Below are 20414 nucleotides of genomic sequence, written 5' to 3'. Positions count from 1 at the left end.
CACTAAGGCGCAGTGCCTCAAGATATTGTGGCTGGTTACAGGTGCCGAGAGCGTAGCCAAGCACCCCCAAGCACCCAAGGCTGAGACCTAGCCCGCGCGCGAGCCCATCTGTAACCCCCAAAAACAATCACCCTAGCGGTTACCAAGCTGCCGAAGCTTTCCAGGGCAGGCGGCCTAAGGGGGTGGCCAGCGCGATTCGCCGGGCGGTACATGGATCTGCCACTGACGAACTGCTAGTGCTGCACAATTTCCCCGATGCCTTTCCCTCACGCCCACAATGGCCCATCTCATCCGTAACCATCCCGTCATCGAACCTCGCCAGATGCTTCAGGCGGCTTTCCTGACTGGTCACTCGCCGCTGTTGCCGTCATGGCTGCTGGGTTGCGTCGTCGCCCTTTCCACGTCTTCTCCTGGAGGGGACAGGCAGGAAAGAACCAAGAGGCGCAGTCACCACCCACTGCCAACTCGTCCATTTCAACTTGTATAAACCTTGGTCGTCTCTTTTTCTTCCTTGCATCACAGTCCTTTCAGTTGCTGTTCTTGCTTGTAACATCATCATCGGTTTCTTCAGCATCAACATTCCCCGTCGTCGTTCCTTTACTTTTGGTTTTCTTTGGCTTCATATTCCTACCTAATATCCCTGTTGGTGCCATACCCTCAACACCTCGTGCTCGCTCTCTTCCCCATCATGGGCAAGTTTGCAGCAGCTGCTTTGGGAGCAGCGTCTCTGCTCGCTTCCATTGCTCCCGTAATTGCCGCTCCCGGCACTGTGGGTTTCACATTCGAAAAGCGTCGCGTCCTTGCGCAAGATGCTCCTCGCCTTACACGACGTCAGTCCAAAACCATCAAGGCGGGTTTGGACAACGAAATCTTGCTCTACTTCATCAACTGCACCGTGGGAACTCCGGGACAACCCTTTTCCCTGCAGCTGGACACTGGCTCGTCAGACATCTGGTTCCCTGATGCCAATGCCCAAATCTGTCAAGACAACGACGGCTGCTCCGAGTTTGGAGCGTACAATGCTGATGACTCCTCCACCTTTGTCGACCCCAACCTTCCTCAGTTCCAGATCCAGTACGTCGACGGCTCACAGGTCGTTGGGGAATACATCTCTGATGTGCTGAATATCGGTGGAACAAAATTGACAAACATGACCATGGCTGCGGCCCAGCAAGCCAACACCCGCGCCATCGGTATTATGGGCATTGGCTTCGAATTGGGCGAGGCCTCAGCCTCTTTTGACGGCTTCACCTACCCCAATGTCATCAACGTTATGAAGAACGAGGGCTTCATCAACGCCCTTGCATATTCCCTGTGGCTGGATGATCTGGATTCCAATACTGGCTCCATTCTCTTTGGTGGTGTAGACACGAACAAGTATCACGGTAACTTGGTTGCTCTTCCCATCCAAACCGACTCGCAGACCGGCGTCATTGACTCCTTCACCGTTGCCTGGACCGGTCTTACCGTCTCTGGAGGTGGCCAGACCTCCGACGTCTCCCCCAGTTCGCCTCAACCCGCCATTCTCGACTCCGGCACCACAGACACCCTGCTCCCCGATGACATCGCGAACAGCATCTTCAATGGTGTCGGCGTGGTGACCGACCCTCAGTTTGGCAATGTGGTGCGCTGCTCTCTCGCCAATGATGATCTCAGCTTCTTATTCCAATTCGGCGGCAAGGGTGGGCCCACTATCAATGTCTCGCTGTCCGAGTTTGTCACTCCCCTGATCACAACCGACGGCTCTCAACCAACTTTCCAGAACGGCGATATGGCGTGTTCATTTGCCATTGATGCCGCAGGAGATGATCCCATCTTGTTCGGAGACTCTTTCCTCCGCAGCGCCTACGTGGTTTACGACCTTGAAAACAACCAAATAGGCCTCGCTCAGACAAACTTTGACGCTAATGACGCCAACTCCAACATTAAAGTATTCCAGGCATCGGGCAGTATTCCCGATGTTGTGTCGACTGCCACCGCCGCAAGCGTGGCCCAGACATTTTCTGGCAACCCAGATATCACGCAAGCCACGCTCACCGCCACCGGAGAACTCGGTGGTGGCACCTCCAGAAGTGCAACATTCAATTTGACGCCCACAGGCTCAAGTACAGGCAGTTCAGGCTCTGGCAGTGGGGACAGTTCTGGTGATTCCAATGCCGCGAATGCCAACTTCCGTGTCATTCCTGCTGAGATGACGACTCTATTGGCGGCAGGTGTAGTGATGGTGGGATTTTTGTTCGGTGGGGGGATGATGTTGTTCTAAATCAATGAACAGCGCGCCTTTTGCCTTGTTATGACAACCCAAAGTTGCTTCGCAACTGGGCAGAAAAAGGGCGTATGGTTGGACGGTGGTGTCTTCGGCATTGAATTGTATTCTGCCTGGGTGCCATCAGGTTACAGGACCGGTTGGGAGACAGGGCTCATGACGTTTTTTTCCCATTGGTAGCATGACACAGCGAAAGACAAAGTAAAAATGACACACTTATTCTTGTTCCAAACCTTCGAATCGGCGTATCCTTTTGGGCTCTTTGTTCATGTATGAACTGCAGCAAAGGCTTCAGCGAGTGTCCACTCCAGCCCGCTACTCTCTCCCCTTCGAAGCAATTAACATATACACATAGGAGGAGACTCTATCAAGAGCTCGGGGTAGGACTGGCAGGCAGGATATTTTTTCCATCGTGTACTCGACAAACACAATTATTTTGGTGAAGACGCGATGAGTATTGAAGTCAATATTCCCCCGTCTGCTCGCCCTCTCCCACCCTCCTAGGCTGGTTCGCCCTTCAGCTCCCCAGCGTCAGTCGATTACAACCCGTTTCGTTGGCAGGCGAGGTCAGGGAAAGAAGAAGAGGAAGAGCAAGAGGAAGCGGAAGAGGATGGAAAATACATTATGGAGAACGAACAAGCAAGAAATCTATGCTGGTCGCCGAGCGAGGATTGCCACACCAGCCCTCTGCCTACCCCATCCCCTACTACCTCCTTCTCTCGTGTGTCTTACGGCGTATCGGGTGGCTGGTGGAGACTTAGTCTGTTGTCTGTGAGTCTCTTGAGAAGAACGTACGCCAGAAGCACTTGCACCCTCGGTTTGGAGTCGGAATTGGCGTTGGCGTTGGTGTGACTGTTGCCGACGATGCGTGTGTTGAGATCACTTTTTGTCGTTGTCGCCGTGATTTGGGCGGTAGCTCGAAACATCGTACATTTGGACGTTGGACTTTCCACTCCTTCCCGTCTCGTCTTCTACTTCTCCTCCCGGACCGTTTCGAGCGGACTGTGCGGAAAGGCCGTCCCGTCCCCGTTGAGGCTGCCCGCGCTGGTGGTGCTCGTCAACCAGGGCATGCTCCGCCGGTCAGCCTCGCTTTGACCCTCGTCGCCTGTGATCTCCATTCCCACCTCGTTGTCGTCCGGCACCTTGACGTCAAGCAGTCTCTCGGCGTTTTTGTACGCGATTGCCTCAAAATCTTGGTCGTTGATCCTGCATGGGGGGAAAGAGAATGCTGTTAGCTGGGTCCAGTCTCGCCCTCCATAGATTTTTCAACTGGATAAATGGTGGGAAAGGAGAAGGAAAGGAAAAGCTTACATTGCACTTTCTCGTAACGCGTACATAAACTTCAGGCCATCCTCGTGGCTGCAAAATGGATAGTCGACACTGTACAGTACTTTGTCGGCGCAGCACATGTGGATCAGGCAAGCCATGGGCGCCAAGCTGAACATGCCAGCCGTCGTAATGTAGATATTCTCGTGCCAGACCTGCAGAAGATGACGACGCGGTTTCGAGGTCTGGGCCCAGGTCCGCTGGATGAGCTTGTGAATTCGGTAATCAGGAAAGGCAGCGTCTCGCCCATGTGGCCTAGAAGAAGTTTCAAGTGTCGATGCGTGTCAAATAGCTTGCTGGCGAACAGTCGGAGCACGTGCAACGCCACGTCGCTATGCCAGTGAAAACCATGGTTGGCTAGGAAGTTCGAAACTTGAGGCGAATAGTTCCCATGGAAGGAGGGCGCTGGCGTAGCTTCCGTGATTGGTTGCGGTATCGCGTGAAGGTAAACAGGGACGTCGAGTTTTTCGTGAGCCGCGAAGATGGGCCAGAAGAAAGGATCGTCATAATAGCGCCCGTTGGCAGTATTGTCGATGAGGCTGCCCACAAATCCAAGTTGTGAAACACACCGGTCCAGTTCCTTTGCTGCTTCCTCCGGGTGAAGCATTGGTAGCATGGCGAAGGCAGCGAAGCGGCTCGGGGAGGGTGAGGCCTTGATTGCTTCGTATAGCTCGTTGTTCGCTTTTGTGCAGACCTCCGGTGGGACAGGGATAGTGTTGGGTCGATGAGAGATGACTTGAAGACTGATGCGGCCACCATCCATTGCCTTCAGACGCAAAGGCCCGACCTCACGAAGGGCAGTCATAATGTGGGCCATAGAATCTGGGAGACTCGTGTCGACGCCTTGTGAGGCATAGTAGTCGAGCACAGCCTGGGAGATGAAGTGCTCCTCGAGCGTAATGAGGGGGATTTTGGTGCTCATGGTAGATGTGTGGCCGTCTTCTCTGTCGTACCGCGCGGCTGAATTTTCCGGGTTAACCTGTATAAAAGAGAGCGTGTCAGATAGATAGATGTTGGGGTAGATGGTGGCAACTTTACCTTGGGATGGTTGAGAATAGCTCCGCCGGAACAACGTCCCGCGGTCGATCTCTCCGTCTTAAAGCGACCTTTGAATGGTTGGACTTGAAAAAAGCCACCAGGAAATTCGTTAACGATCTCGAGCGGAAGCTGTACGAGATGTCTCACGTTTTTGGTATCTCACCCCGCAGCAGAAGAGAAGATTTTAAGAAGTAAGCTGTGCTACCGTGCTCCGAGGGGGCTAGGGCACGGATTCGGAAAGGGAAGGGATGCGCCTTGGAAGGAAGAGGGTTCGTATATCTTTACCCAGAGAACGCGACGGCGCCCCTCGGTTGTCCAATCAAAGCAGAAGATGCAAGTGACGCCACGCAATAGACAGAAGTTGCAGCGCGCCACTAGGATTGGCCGTCTCTTGTCGTCTGTCCTTGGATACTGCCGCGGCGGCTGGCGGGATGCGGAGGATGGTGGCAATGGCATTCTCGGACAATCAGCACCGAAGGAGGGGAGGGGAGGGGGGAGGACGCGGTGGGGCGCGGCTGAGCTCTCGGTGGGAATTGACTTTGGGAGACGCATACCAGACACGCCATCAAAGGGAGAGGACATGTATCGTTCAGGAGAGTATAGGGGCGAGTGAGTGTGCAGGTGTAGGTAGGTAGGTAGGTACGGGTATGAAGTACATGGCTGGGAGAGAGAGGCGCGGCATGAGGTCCCAGAAGTCAGCACGTGATACGTATCACCATTCCTTCCAAAGAATACAAAGTGCATCAATTTTATTGAACACCTGTCGCAGCCATCACCCTCACCCGACTCACATTTCTTGTCTTTCACCTGAACCAGTGAGAGATCTCTCTTGTCCTCAACAAAATTGAATGGCCACTTCAGCTGGTATGAACCACAAGTGAGGCTGAAAGCTGCTTGAGAGTCATGTTTACCCTGGCCTTGTCACTGTTTCTTTATTGACACTGGGTCAACGCTCGTCTTGAAAGCTTAGTCGTTGAGACAACCGACCAAACCGCGTTCAACACCAATGTTCCGACTCGTCCTCCCGCATACCTTGCCTCTCGACTTACCTCTCTACTCGCATCGAGAATACTCTTAAAAAGCTGATGAGAAATTACCCATGATGGTACAATTCCATGCGAAGGGATCTTCTGTGGCGGTAGGGATGACTGCTATGGACGAGGAGGATGTGGTGTTTGTGTCTTTGAATCATCGAGTCAGCATCTTTGGTTCTCCTTACCAACGAGCAATGCGGAGGAGAACGTGCGAAAGGATGGATCAGCAGCTGGCACTCGCATGAGTTCAGAATAATATCGGAACCTTTGATGGTGATCGGGCCAATGTGGCCATCATGAGAGGGAGATCCTGGTGGTGGCATCAGCGTCCTGACACATCTAGCATCGCCGAATTGGCATCAGTGTCCGGCTGCAGGACATAAAGGCCAGCATCGGGGGGGCTCTTTCGGCAGAGACGACCTTGACCACCAACACCGTGTCTTCACAGGCTTCTAGCACAGTCCAATTATTCAGCTGGTTCCATGGAAGACTTCAACTGAGTCCCTCTTATTCTCGCAAGTCGACATCGATATCAAAGCGACTTTTGGGATGAATTTACGTCGATGGGCGGCGACACAGAGGTCGAAGAGGTTAGGCCTGGCACATTGTCCGCGGCAGACATCTGTCTGTAGCCGTGATTTATTGTTATATGGTTCATTTTTGTCATCCCATACTGTAGAGGGAGGAAAGAAAGGGGAATTTGGTAAACTAAATAGTCGTGTTGGCGACGCTGCTTTCACAAACACTTTTTAGTTAAACGGCCCCTGTGGGTGCCTATAACCCTATCAGTAGAGAAAAGGCGCTATTAGGGGCTAGCGAGGCTCGCCCTTTGGTCGCCGCAGCTTAGCCGGCCCGGCGAGTACAGGGCGGCATCACCCTCTTCCCCAATGAGGGTGAGCCGCGACTTATTAGATTTCGATGACCCTTGGCGCCATGTTCAGTGAAACGAGCCACAGGCCATGCGTCGCGCAGCCATGCAGTAGCCAGTATCCAGTACCCACGGGCTTTCAGCCCTGACAGAACTTACAACGACCCAATATTTCTATGCTCGTGGCTGTCGATATCATTCTGTTGTTGTCTCAGTCACTCATTCTCCCCAAACACCGTTCCTCCGCCGAGATTCCAGTCCTTCGAGAAGCCCCGTTGCGCAACCCGCCGGCTGCGAACTGCTCGGCCTAAAAAGGGTCCAGGCACGAGATCATCAGCAACACCCTCCACCCACCCCATTGTCTCGCCTATCTCCTCACTGAGGCGCTGCCACCTCTCCATTGATGGCCTCCCAAGGAGGCCTCACGCGAAGGCGTGGTGCCGGAGGGGCCACGTCGCCCAACGGAGACGACGAGTCCTCGAGCCGGGTCACTTCCCCTGTCCCCAAACCATACAACGACCGTTCTCCTGAAACCGCCTACGAATCTGGCGAGAATGGCCACCGGATCGCCTACGATCCCAGAGACATCAGCGAGAGCGAAGAACGGAGTAAACAACCCAAGCTGACCCTGATGGAAGAGGTTCTATTGCTGGGCCTGAAGGATAAGCAGGTAACCCAGAACCAAAAGATTTTCAGAGTCGACACACCCTGACCCACAGTCACTAGGGATACCTGTCGTTCTGGAACGATAATATCTCCTATGCCTTGCGAGGATGCATAGTTATTGAGCTGGCATTCCGGGGCAGAATCAGCATGCAGAAAGATTCCTCGAGGAGACGCTTCCCTCTCGCCGACCGACTCATCGAGGTCATAGATGACACTCTCACCGGAGAAGTCTTGTTAGATGAAGCTCTCAAAATGATGAAGACGAGTGAGAAGATGAGCGTCAGTTCCTGGATCGATCTCATGAGCGGTAAGTGTGAAATTCACACACTTCGGCTGTGCCTGTTCGACCTATTGACGCTCCGTGTTGCAGGCGAGACGTGGAATCTCATGAAGATCGGTTACCAGTTAAAACAGGTTCGCGAAAGACTGGCCAAGGGCCTTGTGGACAAGGGCATCCTCCGCACCGAGAAACGAAACTTCCTTCTCTTCGATATGGCCACCCACCCCGTGGTTGATTCCGCCGCCAAAGACGAAATCCGCAAGCGCGTACGGAACGTGTGCTCCAGCCGCACCGTCGTTCTGCCTCCTTCACAATTCCTTCCCGCCGAACTCGATTTCAGAATGTTGAGAACAGTGAGCATGGTCTGTGCGGCGTATGCAGCCAATGTGCTTGAGAATGCGCTGGTGACCATGAGCCACGAAGCAAGAGAGAGGGCTTTTGCCCAAGTAGACGAACTATTGGCCGAATATTCACAATGGCCTTTTGCGCGGAGGACTGGCGGACAACAGGGCATCGGAGCGAACATTGGCCAGGTGATTGCCGAAGAGGTTGAGAAGAACAAAGACAAGGAGTTACAACTTGAGGTGAGTCTCGTCATTCTATCGTTGTAACCCTGACTTATCGGTGCTGTCTAGGTCGTTGCGGCGTGTTTGAGCGTTTTTACCAGGCTGGACTCTCTGCTGTAAAAATGACAAAGCAGGACACATTTGGGCGAGTGAGCGGGCGCCAGGAGGCGTGGACGTTTCTCGCATTTTCTTGTTGAAAAGGCTGTGAGTCTCAAAAGGATACCTACAATGTTCGCCTTTTTGCACATCCTCAATCATGTTTCTGTTCGGCTCAGGCGCCGGGTCTCACAAACATGCTCGGGGAGTCATAGTGCAGTCTACTTCACGCTACTTTTCACCTCTTCTCCGCAGGATGGTGTCCATGAATATCTGATCATTGTTCTCGGGCTCACGGATTTCTTTGTTCATGCTGACAGACTGGGTGGTCTGCTTCCTCCATTGTAATCAATGCCTTTGTCGTTACTTATCAGTCGCAGAGTTCAGAAACACAAAGCGCATTGCTCCCTGCTCACAAGGTCGACTCTTTGTATTGCAGCAACAAGAGTCGCTGTCAAAGCCACCATCGACGAGGGCAGCGGCCTCAAGGGTGGGCACCCAGAACTCGTGTCTTGACCACAGATGGCTTTGATCCTCTGCGTCGACAAAGCGAATGCCTTGAAATACTGCCAAAGACATGATGGTAGGTGAGGCCAGCCCGACTACTATAAAACACCGACTCCCATTCACCGCTTCATCCTCCGCATCGACATACTCATCCGCTGCAAAATCTGTCAACATGTGCTATACACGTTTCACTCTCGTGTTTTGTCCGGACTGTCGCTCCAGATCGACTTCTGCTGACTATCCAATGGTTGAAATACCTTGTTCTTCCAATGTGTGCCGAAGTCGCAACCACGGGCGCCTACCTCGCCGTGAAGGGCTGCTACTTAGGCTATGCTCACGATGCTGCAGGGATCGAGACGATCGGTCTTCCCATGATTCAAGCACATGTCAAGATTGTGTCTCAGTGACCGATAGTTCGGAGCGAAGTTCTGAACCCTCCAGGACCGGATCTACAGCGTCTAGAACATGGACTATTGGGTCAAACATCAGTTCCATCACGGACCACCGCAATCGCCCGGCCATAACGACGACGACGACGACGGCGACTTCCGGGTCACGACCTCAAGCTGGCACATCGCAAAACAACACTCGAGGCCGGTCCTACACGATCCGTGGGCGCTCCGACACCGATTCTTCCGTTTCTCTCTCTAATACTATGTCGACCCTTTCTGTCTCTGATGCTCTGTCGACTTCCAGCGGGTATACCGAGGAGTTCCAGAGTCGACCTCGGATTAGGTCGACTTCTCGCCCGTACGCTACCCATAGGCGCACCTATACTGAGTCCACCCTTTCTCTATCTGATGCTTCGTCAACTTGCAGCTCTTGCACTATCTATGGGCGCGCCGAGACCGAGTCTGCACTTTCTGTCTCTGATACTTCGACGGCTCCCGGCTTGTTCACTGTCAATGTGCCTTATTCCGAAACTTCCTCTTTTCGCTCGGATTTGTTTTCGCAAGAGTCGACCTCTCCATCTTGGCTTGACAACTTTCCTGACGCTCGCCCAGCACATGGTGCACGCACACATTGGGTCCGAATGCCGCTATGTGCGGCTTCGATGTATGCCAACTCTCGCCACATCATGACGCACTCGTCGACCGTCTCCGAAAGAAGGGCGAGCTTGACCGCATCCGCGGTGAGTTGCCATGATATCCCCGTCGACACGCTCCTCCGCCCACACGGTCTGCATTCGGCTGATCTCGACTACATTCTCAACGAGGCCTTCGAAGTGGAGGTCGTGATTCCACCAGAGTTGTTGGATACTTTCCCACCAGGCGACCTGTCGGGATACCCTGGTCTGATGATGTGGACGGTCTGTGAAACCTGTGTGCGTGCAGAAGGGGGATTTTTTGAGTATCTTGCAGGAGCGTAAAGAGAACATCGCGGGTGGAGAGAGCCTCGAGCTGGATCTCGATGCTGCGGTTGCCAGGGCTCGTTCAAGTTTTACTGACAAGATGCCCAGGGAAAGTGATCGGGGGCGGACAGGGACCAAAGGTAAGTATGTATTGAATGGAAACTGGATTTCCACTCAGGCGAGTCTGTTCCCGTTTCCTTCCTGACCGTGTATAAGTGTGCGTTTTGTCGACCATGAGCATCCCCTAACCACGCAGTTTCCCCTTCGGACCTGACCACCGCATAAACACCGTGTGCTGACTTCCTCCAATGACGCGTCTAGTGGCGTTGTTTAGTTTCCTCGCGAGTGATTCTGAGATAACCCAAGATGGTACGAGGGTGGCACCTGGGAGCATCAACACAGGCATTTGCCGATGTGACCTGGGATCTAGTCGGTGAGTGATCAGTTGACGTGTACTCACGCACCAGATACCAAAATAGAAAAAGTCATCAGCTCCCTTGTTTTCTCCCGCCAGGTTGTGCTGATTCTGATATCGATTCACGGGAGTACACACGCACGTGATATCAGCCATGCAATACGAGCAATACGAGGGAGGGACATCGATGGACGGACAGCGCTATATCTCGTCCAAGGGGCAGTCAGAGCAGTTGTTAGACTCCTGTAGGTTGATCAGAGCAGACGCCCAGCTTGTTGCTCAAACTCTGAAGCCACCAGGAGGCGGTGACACCACTCGAGGACAAAGGCCCGCGTCGGATACGTGTGTCACAAGGAATGGCGAGAGAGGAGTGGCGGGCGGTGTTCCTGCAAGACGAGGCTGGACTCAGCGGAGCAGCAGCGCACAACGAGACATCGCTGCCTTGAAGGCCCAAGAACAACAAAGACGATGACGATGGTCTTCCTTTCATTGCAACATACAAAAAACCATCCATTGGACTCTTTTTGACCCTTTGACCCCCCCCCTCCCCCCTCCCCCCCTTTGACTCGATCGTCCTTGTCATAGTCCGTCCTTTGAGCTAGCTGCCTGCCGAGACACAATGGGAAATAAGATGGCCTTCACAAACGGCCTGCCTCTTTCCAAGCTTCATAAAAGCCCGGTCACTTACCTGTCCTTCTTTCACAGGAAAGCTTCATCTTCCTCCGAGGCATGCTCTCTCGCCTGTTTCCTTTTGACCTGAACCCGACAGCTTCACAACAAAGCTCAGCTCACAAGGAAAGGCAGGAGAGGAGAAAGGAAAAAAGGAAAAGCCCAAAGCAAGGAAGGAAGATTGAAAAGGACACCAACACACACAAAGTAAACTAACTGACTGACTGACTGACCTGCCGCACCAAAATCTCTCAATTCCCCGGTCGCCAAGTCACTTGTCGAAAGGAAGAAAGAAGGAAGAAGAAGAAGAATGTGCTACACCACGTCTGCCCGCCCCGTGTGCCCCAACTGTGCCGGCCGCACGGGCCTCGCCGACACAGTCGATGTAGAAAAGACCTGCAAGCTCGCGGCGCGGTGCCCGTACCGCCAGTCTCGCCCCCTGCCCCGTCGTCCTCGTCCGCAGCAGCAGCGGCGGGGCGAGGAGAAGGAGGAGGAGAGCGTCATCTCGCGCCGTCGCTGTGCCGCGTGTGTGCGTCGTGCCATCACGGCTGCTAATTCTGTGCCGGGGCCGGCGGATATGCGGTTCGATGTTTCCACCACAAGCACCACGAGTACTACCACTACCACGGCTAACAGCACCGACAGCGTCAACAGCGTCAATAGCATCGTCCGTCGAGGCTTCGCGGCGATGAGCAGAGAGTGGGAAGTCCAGACCGGCAGGAGTGCCCCGGGCCGGCTGGGCGAGGCGTATCCCGAGAAAGAGAACACCGAGTTCTGGAAGGCGGTTTTTGGGTGCGAGAGGAGGGACCAGGCCAGAAGCTCTGAGAAGTCCGGAGAAGGAGGGTTGGCGGTAGTATTATTCATTAGGTAATTGGGTGAGAACAGTCCTGTAGGCGGGCACCTTCGAAAGGAATGTAGAAATGGAATTGAAATGAAATTGAAATTGAAACGGGAAAGTGATATAAAAAAAAAGGTAGGCAGACATCACTTCCTAGAGAAGTTCCTCGTCCCAATCCACACCTCAGACATACATAGGCCCCCCATCGGTTTTCACTATGTGAAAAGCATGCCATTGAATCTTACAGTCAGCCAGTCCTAGCTAAAGACCGTCGAAGCATTTCTACGTAACAAGCGTTCCAAGATCATCAGACAGATCCTAGTGTACAAATATGCAAATCAATGGTCTCGTCGATACCAGAAGACTTCTAATATACAATGTAACAATGTGCCCATTGCCGTCACATCACATCATTCATTCACTGTGAAGATACCAGCTTCGGATGAGTCGCAAGCATGACTCGTCCAGGACCAGACTTTCTTGCTCTGAGATAGAGACAGAGAGAGATAGAATATCATGGCCTGCGCCTGGACCATCAACTCCGGATCCTGTGGACCATGCTGATGGCCACCGCAAGCAAAATCCGCTGAAGCAGCTCATGAAGTTTAGAGACTTGGAAAATCTTCAGGCATTTGCGTTGGGACCCACGGCGGCTGAGAGCATTCTTGGACTCTTGGGAGGAGGCGGAGGAGGTTTGTCCTCGTCTCCTGAGTTCGCGTCGGTGTTCGCGTTGCGGGTGTGTCGAGGGATCTGTGGCGACCAATTGGGGGCCTTAAGGGTCATCTCCCTCTTCTGTGCCGTGGGCGATGCAGCTAAAAGTCGTTGAGCAAACACTGGCAAGAGCGGCACCGAGGGCGGAAGATCCTTCACAGGACCCCGCGGTCTTTTTGAGTCACTTGTCCCGGTGGCGTGTCGTCTGGACAACGCCTTGGACGGAAAGAGGCGAGTTTTCGTCCGGTCTAATATCGCCCTGGCAGATCGAGGATCTCGGTCCGCAGATGATGTGCCCGGGTGGCTCTGACTCCGCTGCTGGCTCGTTGAGCGCGAGAGGGTCCGTGACGGAACCGCCAAGGAGTCAGGACTGTCCGGGGCGCTGTCAGAGCCTTCCGTGAGCTGAGCAGACAGCGCGACTGCCGGTAGGAGCCTCACTGCAGGTATGACCAGGGGTCGTAGGGCGTGTGGACCTCTCATGACCACGGTTTGATCCTCGGCTGTCCGTGTGGAGATACTGTGTAGGGTTGAGGCAGCGGAGCGTCGACGGAACAATGACGCCGCGAACGATTTCGGCGGGCTTGGAGTCCTCGGCCTGGACGCTGGAGGGGTCACGGGGTTCATGCTCAGGGGGTTGGTTCGAAGGAATCTCAGAGATCGAGGCAGAGACTGCCGTGCTCTGGCGATCGTGAATGGTCGCGCGAAGGTGTCTTCGTGGTTCCACTCTGGAACATCGCTCATGCGAGCTTCTGTCGTGGGAGGGTCGGGCAGCACGTTAAGCGGTTGGTCGCGAGACGAATTTGGATCTGGAGGTTCGCGTCGCTGGCGCTGTCTAAAGAGCCAATACAGCAGCGCCAGGATCAAGGCGACACCAACTGCACGATTGTTAGCAAGAGATATCGGGAGCCACGGTCGGAACATACCGAGAGTTCCAACCGCGATTGCTGCCCTTTGACCTTGCGATAGAGTCCCAGCAGATTTAGATGCGAGGGTGCCATTTTGATAACCCCATGGGGTCTGGATAGCAGTGGCGCTAGTTGTATGGTATATGCTTGACTGAGATGTGATCTTTCCTGGAATTGATGTCACAGAGATAGACTGGGTTGAAATTGTGGATTGCGATCCTGAGCCGGCCAGAGACAAAGTGTCGGAAGCAAGGGAAGTCTGTGAAACATAACCGCTAAGACTGAGGAAATATGTAGTCAAGTCGAACGCTGAACTGGAAGAGAGACTGTAGGTAAGCCTGGTCGAGGCTACAGAGGTCGATAGTGATGTTGACCCTAGATCTGACGACGGAGTCGAAGTGGTGAGAAAAGAGGTGTCGTCCGTAGTCGTGGTGGTACCAGGAGCAGCCGAGCTTGAGAATACGGAAAGGGAACCTTGGGAAGTCGTGAGTCCTTGAGTAGTTGCCTCTATTGGAGGAGCCTGACTGATGCTAGTTCCTGGCTCTTCAGTGACCCCCGGAGGACGAGGGCTCGGTGGTACAAACTGATTCCCCTCCGGTCCAGGAGGACCGTTGTTGTTTGCCTGCAGACCAGGAACATTTAGATTCTGAGGTTCTCCGGCAGCACCAGGGCCGGGCGGTGGTCCATTTTGATTTCCTTGCGGTCCAGGCGGACCGTTCTTGTTTTCCTGCTGACCAGGTGGCGCTTTTGGATCTTGGGGTTCTCTTCTCAGGAGGGTGTCTGGAGAAGTCTGGGAAACAGTGGCCCAGTAGCCACTTGGTAGGAGCATCGTTCTCGTGCCACGCTGTACAGCCTTTGGACGGGTGCCTGTTCATTCGGGTCACGTAGAATCACCCCTCCCAATAATATCCAAGGGTCATTTTCTTGTCAAAGCTGTCAGATCTCTGTAAAGATGTAGCTTATCCAGTATCCCGTAAGAAAGGGGAACACGGAAAGAAAGCTGGAAGAAGGAGAAAAGTCATACAGCCATAACCCACGGCGCGCTGGCCAGCGACAGCCAGAAGAGGCCGGAACGAAGCCAAATAGAGCAGGAACAGGAGGGGGCACACCGGCCGCTGAAGAAAACAAGGAAACAGTGTTGAGTAGCGCGTATCAACGCATCGCTCTATAACAAAATATACATGTTTCCAGCCAAAGTCCGCAAAACGAATAGAGGGGCAACGAGAGGGGATGTCGGAGTGTGGAACAAGAGAAATGTGCATGCCGGGGTTTGTCGTCCGTCGTTCTTCGAGGGTTCCATTGCACGTTCGCCGATGGCATGCTTTCCACGAGCTGACCTGGTCATGGCGTCTGGAGAAACGGGGCAAGTGTTTCGAGCGAGTGTCGAACACAACCATTTGCGACGTGTGCACGAATGCACATTGGCTGCAAACAGACGTTTTTGAGTATAGACTCAGCCACACAAAAGCCCTGATCGTGGGCGTGTGCAAGGTCTCAAATATCCATTCACTTTCACCAGCTTAGGCTTCTTAAGCTCAGGGTGAATGGTGTGTGTGCAGTCCTGGAAGTCGACGATGCGATAGACCAAGACGCTGATCCTGAAGGGGAATCCCTGTCTGAACTGATGTTTTGAGAAGATTTATGAAACGCAATGGCCGTTTCTTTAGGGAGAGTTAGACGTCTAGGGTAGGTCAAAAGTTCTCGCCGCTTTTGTGGAAAGAGGATGCCGAAATACACCTGCAGGGGTGTTGTTGCGGCGCGCCGTTTTATGATATTTGTGGGACTGGCCATTTATCAATATCCATTCTAGGGTGCTCCACGAGTTGAGCAGGACTTGATGATACCAGCTTGCTAGTGAGCTCGGCACGAGATGGCCAAGATAGGCGAGCAACCCAGTAAAAGGCAGACATCAAAGAGTCAGGGGTGGCAGGTTGAGCTTCCCCAGTCGCAATCACGGATGGCTTGTCATTGGCCAGGGACAGAGTCTGGACATTAGTTGTGCCAACAGATTGTAGGCCTCCAGCAAGCGTTGGATTCGAGAATTCGGCCAAGAGAATGCTTGTGTTGTGGTCTTGGTATCTCCAGAGGGCGCAAATATATAAGTATTGTACATATGAAGCTCTGCACACAGTTGTTGCTCGACCCAGCAATCCATTTAGCTCGTCAAAAGATCAGCGAGACATACCTTTGCCCATCCAATCCGTTGGTTTCAGTTTGCATCGGCACTGTCACTATCGCCTCGCTGCACGTCCAAAGCGGCCATCTCTTCCAGAGCCACCAGTTTGTCCTGCAGCACGCTCGTGTCATACGTCGCCCGTCCCTCCGTTGCCGCCTTCAGTCTCCTCAGCCTTTGCCCTTCTTTGCCTGCATTGCCTAGCACACCGCCGATGAGGGAAATGGATCGAAGCGAATCATCATTCGCGGGTATCGGATAGGTCACCCAGGTCGGGTTTGCATCTGTGTCAATGACTCCTATAGTCGGAACGTTGAACATCCCGCACTCGTGCAGGCAAACTTGATTTTCGATCGGATTCATGCAAATCACCAAATCTGGGCGCATGACTTGATGATAGCCTCTCGACAGGATGTCGTCGTACTGAGGAATTTCATTGTCATGGATGTCAACCACTTTGACGCCGCAGTCCCCGAGGATTTGTTGCCCGTTGGTCAGCGCACCCGGAACCCAGCGGTGAAAGATGTGGTAGCCCTCGGCCAGTTTTGCCGAGTTGACAATGATCTCTTCCATACCCTTGCGTGTGCCAATGAAGAGGATGATACCGCCTCGCTCCGCCACTGCTTGAACCACCTTTGCCGCTCGCTTTAAATAGGCATAGGTCACATCTAACGAAATGATGTGAATTCCGTCTCTTACTCCGAATATGTAGCCGCTGTTCGAAGGGTTCCACAGCGATGTATGGTGACCGAGATGGGTTTGGTTGGCCAGCAGCATGGGCAGAGTGAGGTCATCCACTGTAGGGGGGCGGCGAAGAATTGTAGACGGGTCATATGTCTGTGTCAGGTGCGTCCCTTGGCGAGCAGCTCTCTGCATTGCACGACGGTGACGGTTCAACTCTTTTAAATTTCGGAAAGGTAGAGCATCTTGAGTGGATGGAGGTGCGGTGCTTGATATCGAGCCTGACGCGGGTTTTGACATTGCCCGAGCAGCAGCGTGTGCATTGATGTCCGCTTGAAGAGCGCGGATGGATTTGTGTTGCGACTCGACCATTTCTTCTAGAAGCCTCGTGGCGGGTGTTGGAGCGCGATCGATCGTGTCAAGGATGCTTGACGGGTCATCGGGATGCCCCGGTATTCTAGTTGTCCCTTTGGCATCTCGTTCTGAGGGTCGAAATGTGGGATTATCTGCCGAGATGCTCGTTGCATATCCTCGATTGACGCTGCGCGATGACTGCGCCAACACTGTCCGCCCTAGAAAGCATTAGCGATAGCAAGGCAATCATTGACCAGGTGTACATACCATGCCGGGCACAGAACTGTCGGATGATCATGCCTGCTGGTTCCTGGCAGCAACCTGAGGGTGCATTGAGACTTTCCCTCTGTTCCACTGAAGCTGGTGTCGAGTTTGAGCTTGGCGGAAAGAAAGTCAAACGTGCAAACAGGACAAACAAAGCAAACACGGTAAACAGCTTTCTATACTCTAACTATGCCGTGTCTCTCGGACGCTTGCTCTGGAATGTAATTCAAATTTCGTTGTCAGGTGTACAGCAGTTACAAAGGTAGGTGCTTCAATGAGGATACTTACGCCTTGCATGCAGCCACCGGAGCGGACTCAGGTTCAAACACACGAAAAAGCCCCCTCTGGACGGTAGGCCCGGAAATTGTCCTTTCCGCTGCACGATCCCGCCAACACGAAACAAATCCCCCAGCTTCTCAGCTCGTGATGGTTTCTTGCATCCTCTCAACAGATGCCAACTGATGTAGCGTTGTCTCTCTCCAGGACGCTATGTTTGGTATTTGTTTGATATCTCGGGTGGGCGCTCGTGCCAACAGCCGGCTCGGGGCTGAAGGAGCCGCGGGAGCTCATATTAAAAGTCCAGGAAACAGTGCTTTTCTTGACTTTGTTCCGGACACCTCCCGTTTCTTATCTTCAAAAACCTTCAGCTTGTAGCTGGATGCCGGAGAGATCAGTCATGGCAACGGTGAGCACAACTTGACAGACGGGGTTTCTTCTCAAGCTAAGGACAGCAGGATCGACCGCGTCGCAACTTCAATCCAAAGAAGACTAGACGGTATGGACGCCAGACTTTTGACCCAGATTACCTGGTCAAGTACAGTCCGAAATGGCAATACTCACGTCTCTTCAACTTCCCATATCCTGGCGCCCATTGGCAACCACGGATGCGGACCATAGTGATCGCTGTCGATGGAGGTTCCCGTGGCAACAATCGCAACGATCCCAAATCTCGAGCTGCTTACGGCGTCTTTTTTGGTCCAAACTGCCCACGCAACACACACGGTTTGGTGTCTCAGAGTGCCCCGCAAACAAGCTCCCGTGCGGAACTTGAAGCAGTCCGCAAAGCTCTGGAGCTCGTTCAAGGCATGAAACAAGCCGGCGAAATCGAGGACTGGCGTGAGGTTATCATCAAGCTGGACTCCGACTACGTGGCGAAGAGCCTGAGTGAATACGTCTGGATCTGGGAGAAGAACGGCTTCAAGACCAAAAACGGCGCACCAGTTGAACACGGTGACCTGATTCGCGAGATGCATGACACCATCACGCAGTTGGAGCAGAATGGAGCGGTACGGTTCTGGAGGGTTGGTCGTGAATGGAATCGAGAAGCCGATGCGTTGGTGAACCAAGCCTTGGATGTAAGTCTTACCGAAAGCCAAACCCAATGTGATTCTTTTCTACGACCTCCATGCTCACGGCAAAATAGGATGCGGCTGACAGCGGTTATGGAGATGCGTGAGAGTCCAGACCATGAGTGGTGATGTCAACGAGGGGAGATGCGCTTTTGAGGGGATGTTTCCATTTTTGTTCCATTCGTAATCTGCAGGTCGCTTGCTATAGCGTTCTGGCATCCTAGGGGTTGCTGAGATTGTAGGATCGAGTTGTACTGGTAGTGATGGATGAGGACCGGGGTATCTGCACTGTTTTACTAGTTATAGGTGCTGTTTGTTTGTGTAATGTTAACTTGTTGCATGGATTCCATCTCGTTATCGAGGCTTGAGCCAGATTCTGGGAATTACATGCTTGCCCAAGTATGTGCGCGGCACAATAAATTCGAAGCCAAGCTCACTGCGAAATGTTGTGATTGTTGAAGTTTGGCCAAAGTACATCTGCTGGGGATTGAATCAACCAGGCTCACCCAAGCAGTGAAGTGTCCGCTTGGATGGTGAGATGATATGACAAAGGGTGGTCGAACTGGAAACGGGACGTGTTCGGCGAAGAACCCGCTGAATTATACAAAGTCCTGGTGATCGTCTGATTCATAGCTATGCTATCTGCTGGTAGTCATATAAGGTGTTACTGGCGCTTGTCCGAGCCTCTCTGTCCACAACATAGCGTGTTAGTCATTACACGCCTTGTCAACCCAGCCGGACATATGAATGTCCCTTCGCCAAACCAGACGGCAATCCGGAGTTTTCCTTCTATCCCAATTCCTCTGGGGTCCCGTCAAAGCGGAACGTCAGACCTCTGAGGGTGCCTTGCTCTGTGAAAATGCGGCATCGGACGACTTCATACTTGTCCGTCTCGTAGAACCTCAACGCATCCTCCTCTTCTCGGGACCGAACAAGAAACGCGCTTCCAAACACCTTGGCCGATCCTGACGGCGCATCGACGAGCGCCTTGTATTTTCCTGACCAGAGTCGAACTTCAGCACCTTTGATGTGGGCCGGTACAAGAGAGGGTTCTGTGTCCAAGTTGAGGTGGTGTTTGAGGACAGCTGGATCGCCCAGGGTGCCGTAGAAGAAATACCACACTGGATATTCGTCCTGCAGTGGCCGAGGACTATTCTCTTCGTCGTCCAGCCTGTTCTGAGGCATTGTCGCGTCCTGTGCAAGTGTTGGTGCTATGCTCTGGGAGCAGAGAGTCTTCTTCGCCTTTGCCAAGCGAACAATAGTAGGCTGGAAGCCGCAATGGTGTTCGGCCAGCCAGTCTAGCAGCTTCGCTCTCGTCACTCCGTCGATCTGGCAGAAATCTGCCCGTCCATTTTCACCTGCTCCTGTCGCCATCGACGGAGCCTCGTTTAAACCAAGAGCTGCTTTGATCGTCTCCGGTGAGTCGAGGGGGCCCGTGAGCTGCACGATGAACGTGCCAGACACGCTCGAGGCGGAGTTCGTCGAGCCACGGGGTTGCTGCCGATTTTTGAGGGAGTACTCGTATGCTTCCCGGTCGTATCCTTCTGCCTCCTTTCGGGATCTGATGGTAGCCCACAGATCGTCCGATATCCTAGTCCTCGAATAGTCGCTCCGGTATTCTTCGATACGGCGAACAGCATCTGCTTGGCTATAGCCGAACAAGCGGTGCCATCTTTCAATGTCGGCCTCTGAAGGCATGTCTTTGTCTTGTACATCCGAAATATTGAGAGCCATGCTCTCTAATTCTGCAAGAATGTCCATCATTTCTGAGGTGGTGTCTTTCGCTATGAATAAACAATGTTTTGCAACATGCGAGAGTCTCTAATGGAATCTAGTGTTGTAGAATGTGTTTCAAGCTCGAGGAGCCTCAAGGCTTTGATTTCAGTCGCGGCATTCATGACTCATTTGGCATAGAGTTGAGGACCTGCACCAAGAATTGATGCCGACAGGGTCGGGTGGTGAAAAGATGTGTACCGCGAGAGGTCCTCATCTCCAAACCCTTCTAGAAAGTTAACAAGCTGTTTCGGCCTTCATTCCATCAGCTCCTGTATCTGGGA

The 20414-nt window shown here is 53.1% G+C and overlaps 9 protein-coding genes across 9 annotated transcripts; 5 read left to right on the top strand and 4 right to left on the bottom strand.

The window, feature by feature from the left end:
* Window positions 1–688: 688 nt before the first annotated feature.
* AYL99_07848 (hypothetical protein) lies at window positions 689–2263 on the top strand (the record flags this gene model as incomplete). Its single annotated transcript, XM_018839357.1, has 1 exon — window positions 689–2263. The coding sequence occupies one exon, from the start codon at window positions 689–691 to the stop codon at window positions 2261–2263; it is 1575 nt and encodes a 524-aa protein (XP_018692125.1).
* A 974-nt stretch (window positions 2264–3237) lies between these two features.
* AYL99_07847 (hypothetical protein) lies at window positions 3238–4514 on the bottom strand (the record flags this gene model as incomplete). The annotated part of the gene is made up of 3 exons (XM_018839356.1): window positions 3238–3472; window positions 3578–3847; window positions 3898–4514. 3 exons carry the CDS (start codon window positions 4512–4514, stop codon window positions 3238–3240), a joined length of 1122 nt encoding a protein of 373 aa, XP_018692124.1.
* Window positions 4515–6935: 2421 nt separating this feature from the next.
* On the top strand, window positions 6936–8164 carry AYL99_07846 (hypothetical protein; the record flags this gene model as incomplete). The annotated part of the gene is made up of 4 exons (XM_018839355.1): window positions 6936–7202; window positions 7259–7505; window positions 7569–8062; window positions 8114–8164. 4 exons carry the CDS (start codon window positions 6936–6938, stop codon window positions 8162–8164), a joined length of 1059 nt encoding a protein of 352 aa, XP_018692123.1.
* A 1561-nt stretch (window positions 8165–9725) lies between these two features.
* Window positions 9726–10246, top strand: AYL99_07845 (hypothetical protein; the record flags this gene model as incomplete). The annotated part of the gene is made up of 3 exons (XM_018839354.1): window positions 9726–9956; window positions 10009–10138; window positions 10215–10246. 3 exons carry the CDS (start codon window positions 9726–9728, stop codon window positions 10244–10246), a joined length of 393 nt encoding a protein of 130 aa, XP_018692122.1.
* A 1146-nt stretch (window positions 10247–11392) lies between these two features.
* AYL99_07844 (hypothetical protein) lies at window positions 11393–11953 on the top strand (the record flags this gene model as incomplete). Its single annotated transcript, XM_018839353.1, has 1 exon — window positions 11393–11953. One exon carries the CDS (start codon window positions 11393–11395, stop codon window positions 11951–11953), a length of 561 nt encoding a protein of 186 aa, XP_018692121.1.
* Window positions 11954–12544: 591 nt separating this feature from the next.
* AYL99_07843 (hypothetical protein) lies at window positions 12545–14365 on the bottom strand (the record flags this gene model as incomplete). Its single annotated transcript, XM_018839352.1, has 2 exons — window positions 12545–13506; window positions 13555–14365. The coding sequence occupies 2 exons, from the start codon at window positions 14363–14365 to the stop codon at window positions 12545–12547; spliced, it is 1773 nt and encodes a 590-aa protein (XP_018692120.1).
* Window positions 14366–15745: 1380 nt separating this feature from the next.
* AYL99_07842 (ribosomal protein S2) lies at window positions 15746–17042 on the bottom strand (the record flags this gene model as incomplete). The annotated part of the gene is made up of 2 exons (XM_018839351.1): window positions 15746–16962; window positions 17012–17042. The coding sequence occupies 2 exons, from the start codon at window positions 17040–17042 to the stop codon at window positions 15746–15748; spliced, it is 1248 nt and encodes a 415-aa protein (XP_018692119.1).
* A 642-nt stretch (window positions 17043–17684) lies between these two features.
* AYL99_07841 (hypothetical protein) lies at window positions 17685–18464 on the top strand (the record flags this gene model as incomplete). Its single annotated transcript, XM_018839350.1, has 3 exons — window positions 17685–17693; window positions 17743–18363; window positions 18432–18464. 3 exons carry the CDS (start codon window positions 17685–17687, stop codon window positions 18462–18464), a joined length of 663 nt encoding a protein of 220 aa, XP_018692118.1.
* A 682-nt stretch (window positions 18465–19146) lies between these two features.
* AYL99_07840 (hypothetical protein) lies at window positions 19147–20091 on the bottom strand (the record flags this gene model as incomplete). The annotated part of the gene is made up of 1 exon (XM_018839349.1): window positions 19147–20091. The coding sequence occupies one exon, from the start codon at window positions 20089–20091 to the stop codon at window positions 19147–19149; it is 945 nt and encodes a 314-aa protein (XP_018692117.1).
* Between the last annotated feature and the right edge of the window lie 323 nt (window positions 20092–20414).

Source organism: Fonsecaea erecta (assembly GCF_001651985.1).
Source record: "Fonsecaea erecta strain CBS 125763 chromosome Unknown Scaff6, whole genome shotgun sequence".
NCBI lineage: Eukaryota > Fungi > Ascomycota > Eurotiomycetes > Chaetothyriales > Herpotrichiellaceae > Fonsecaea > Fonsecaea erecta.
This window is presented reverse-complemented; position numbering and strand designations above follow the sequence as displayed.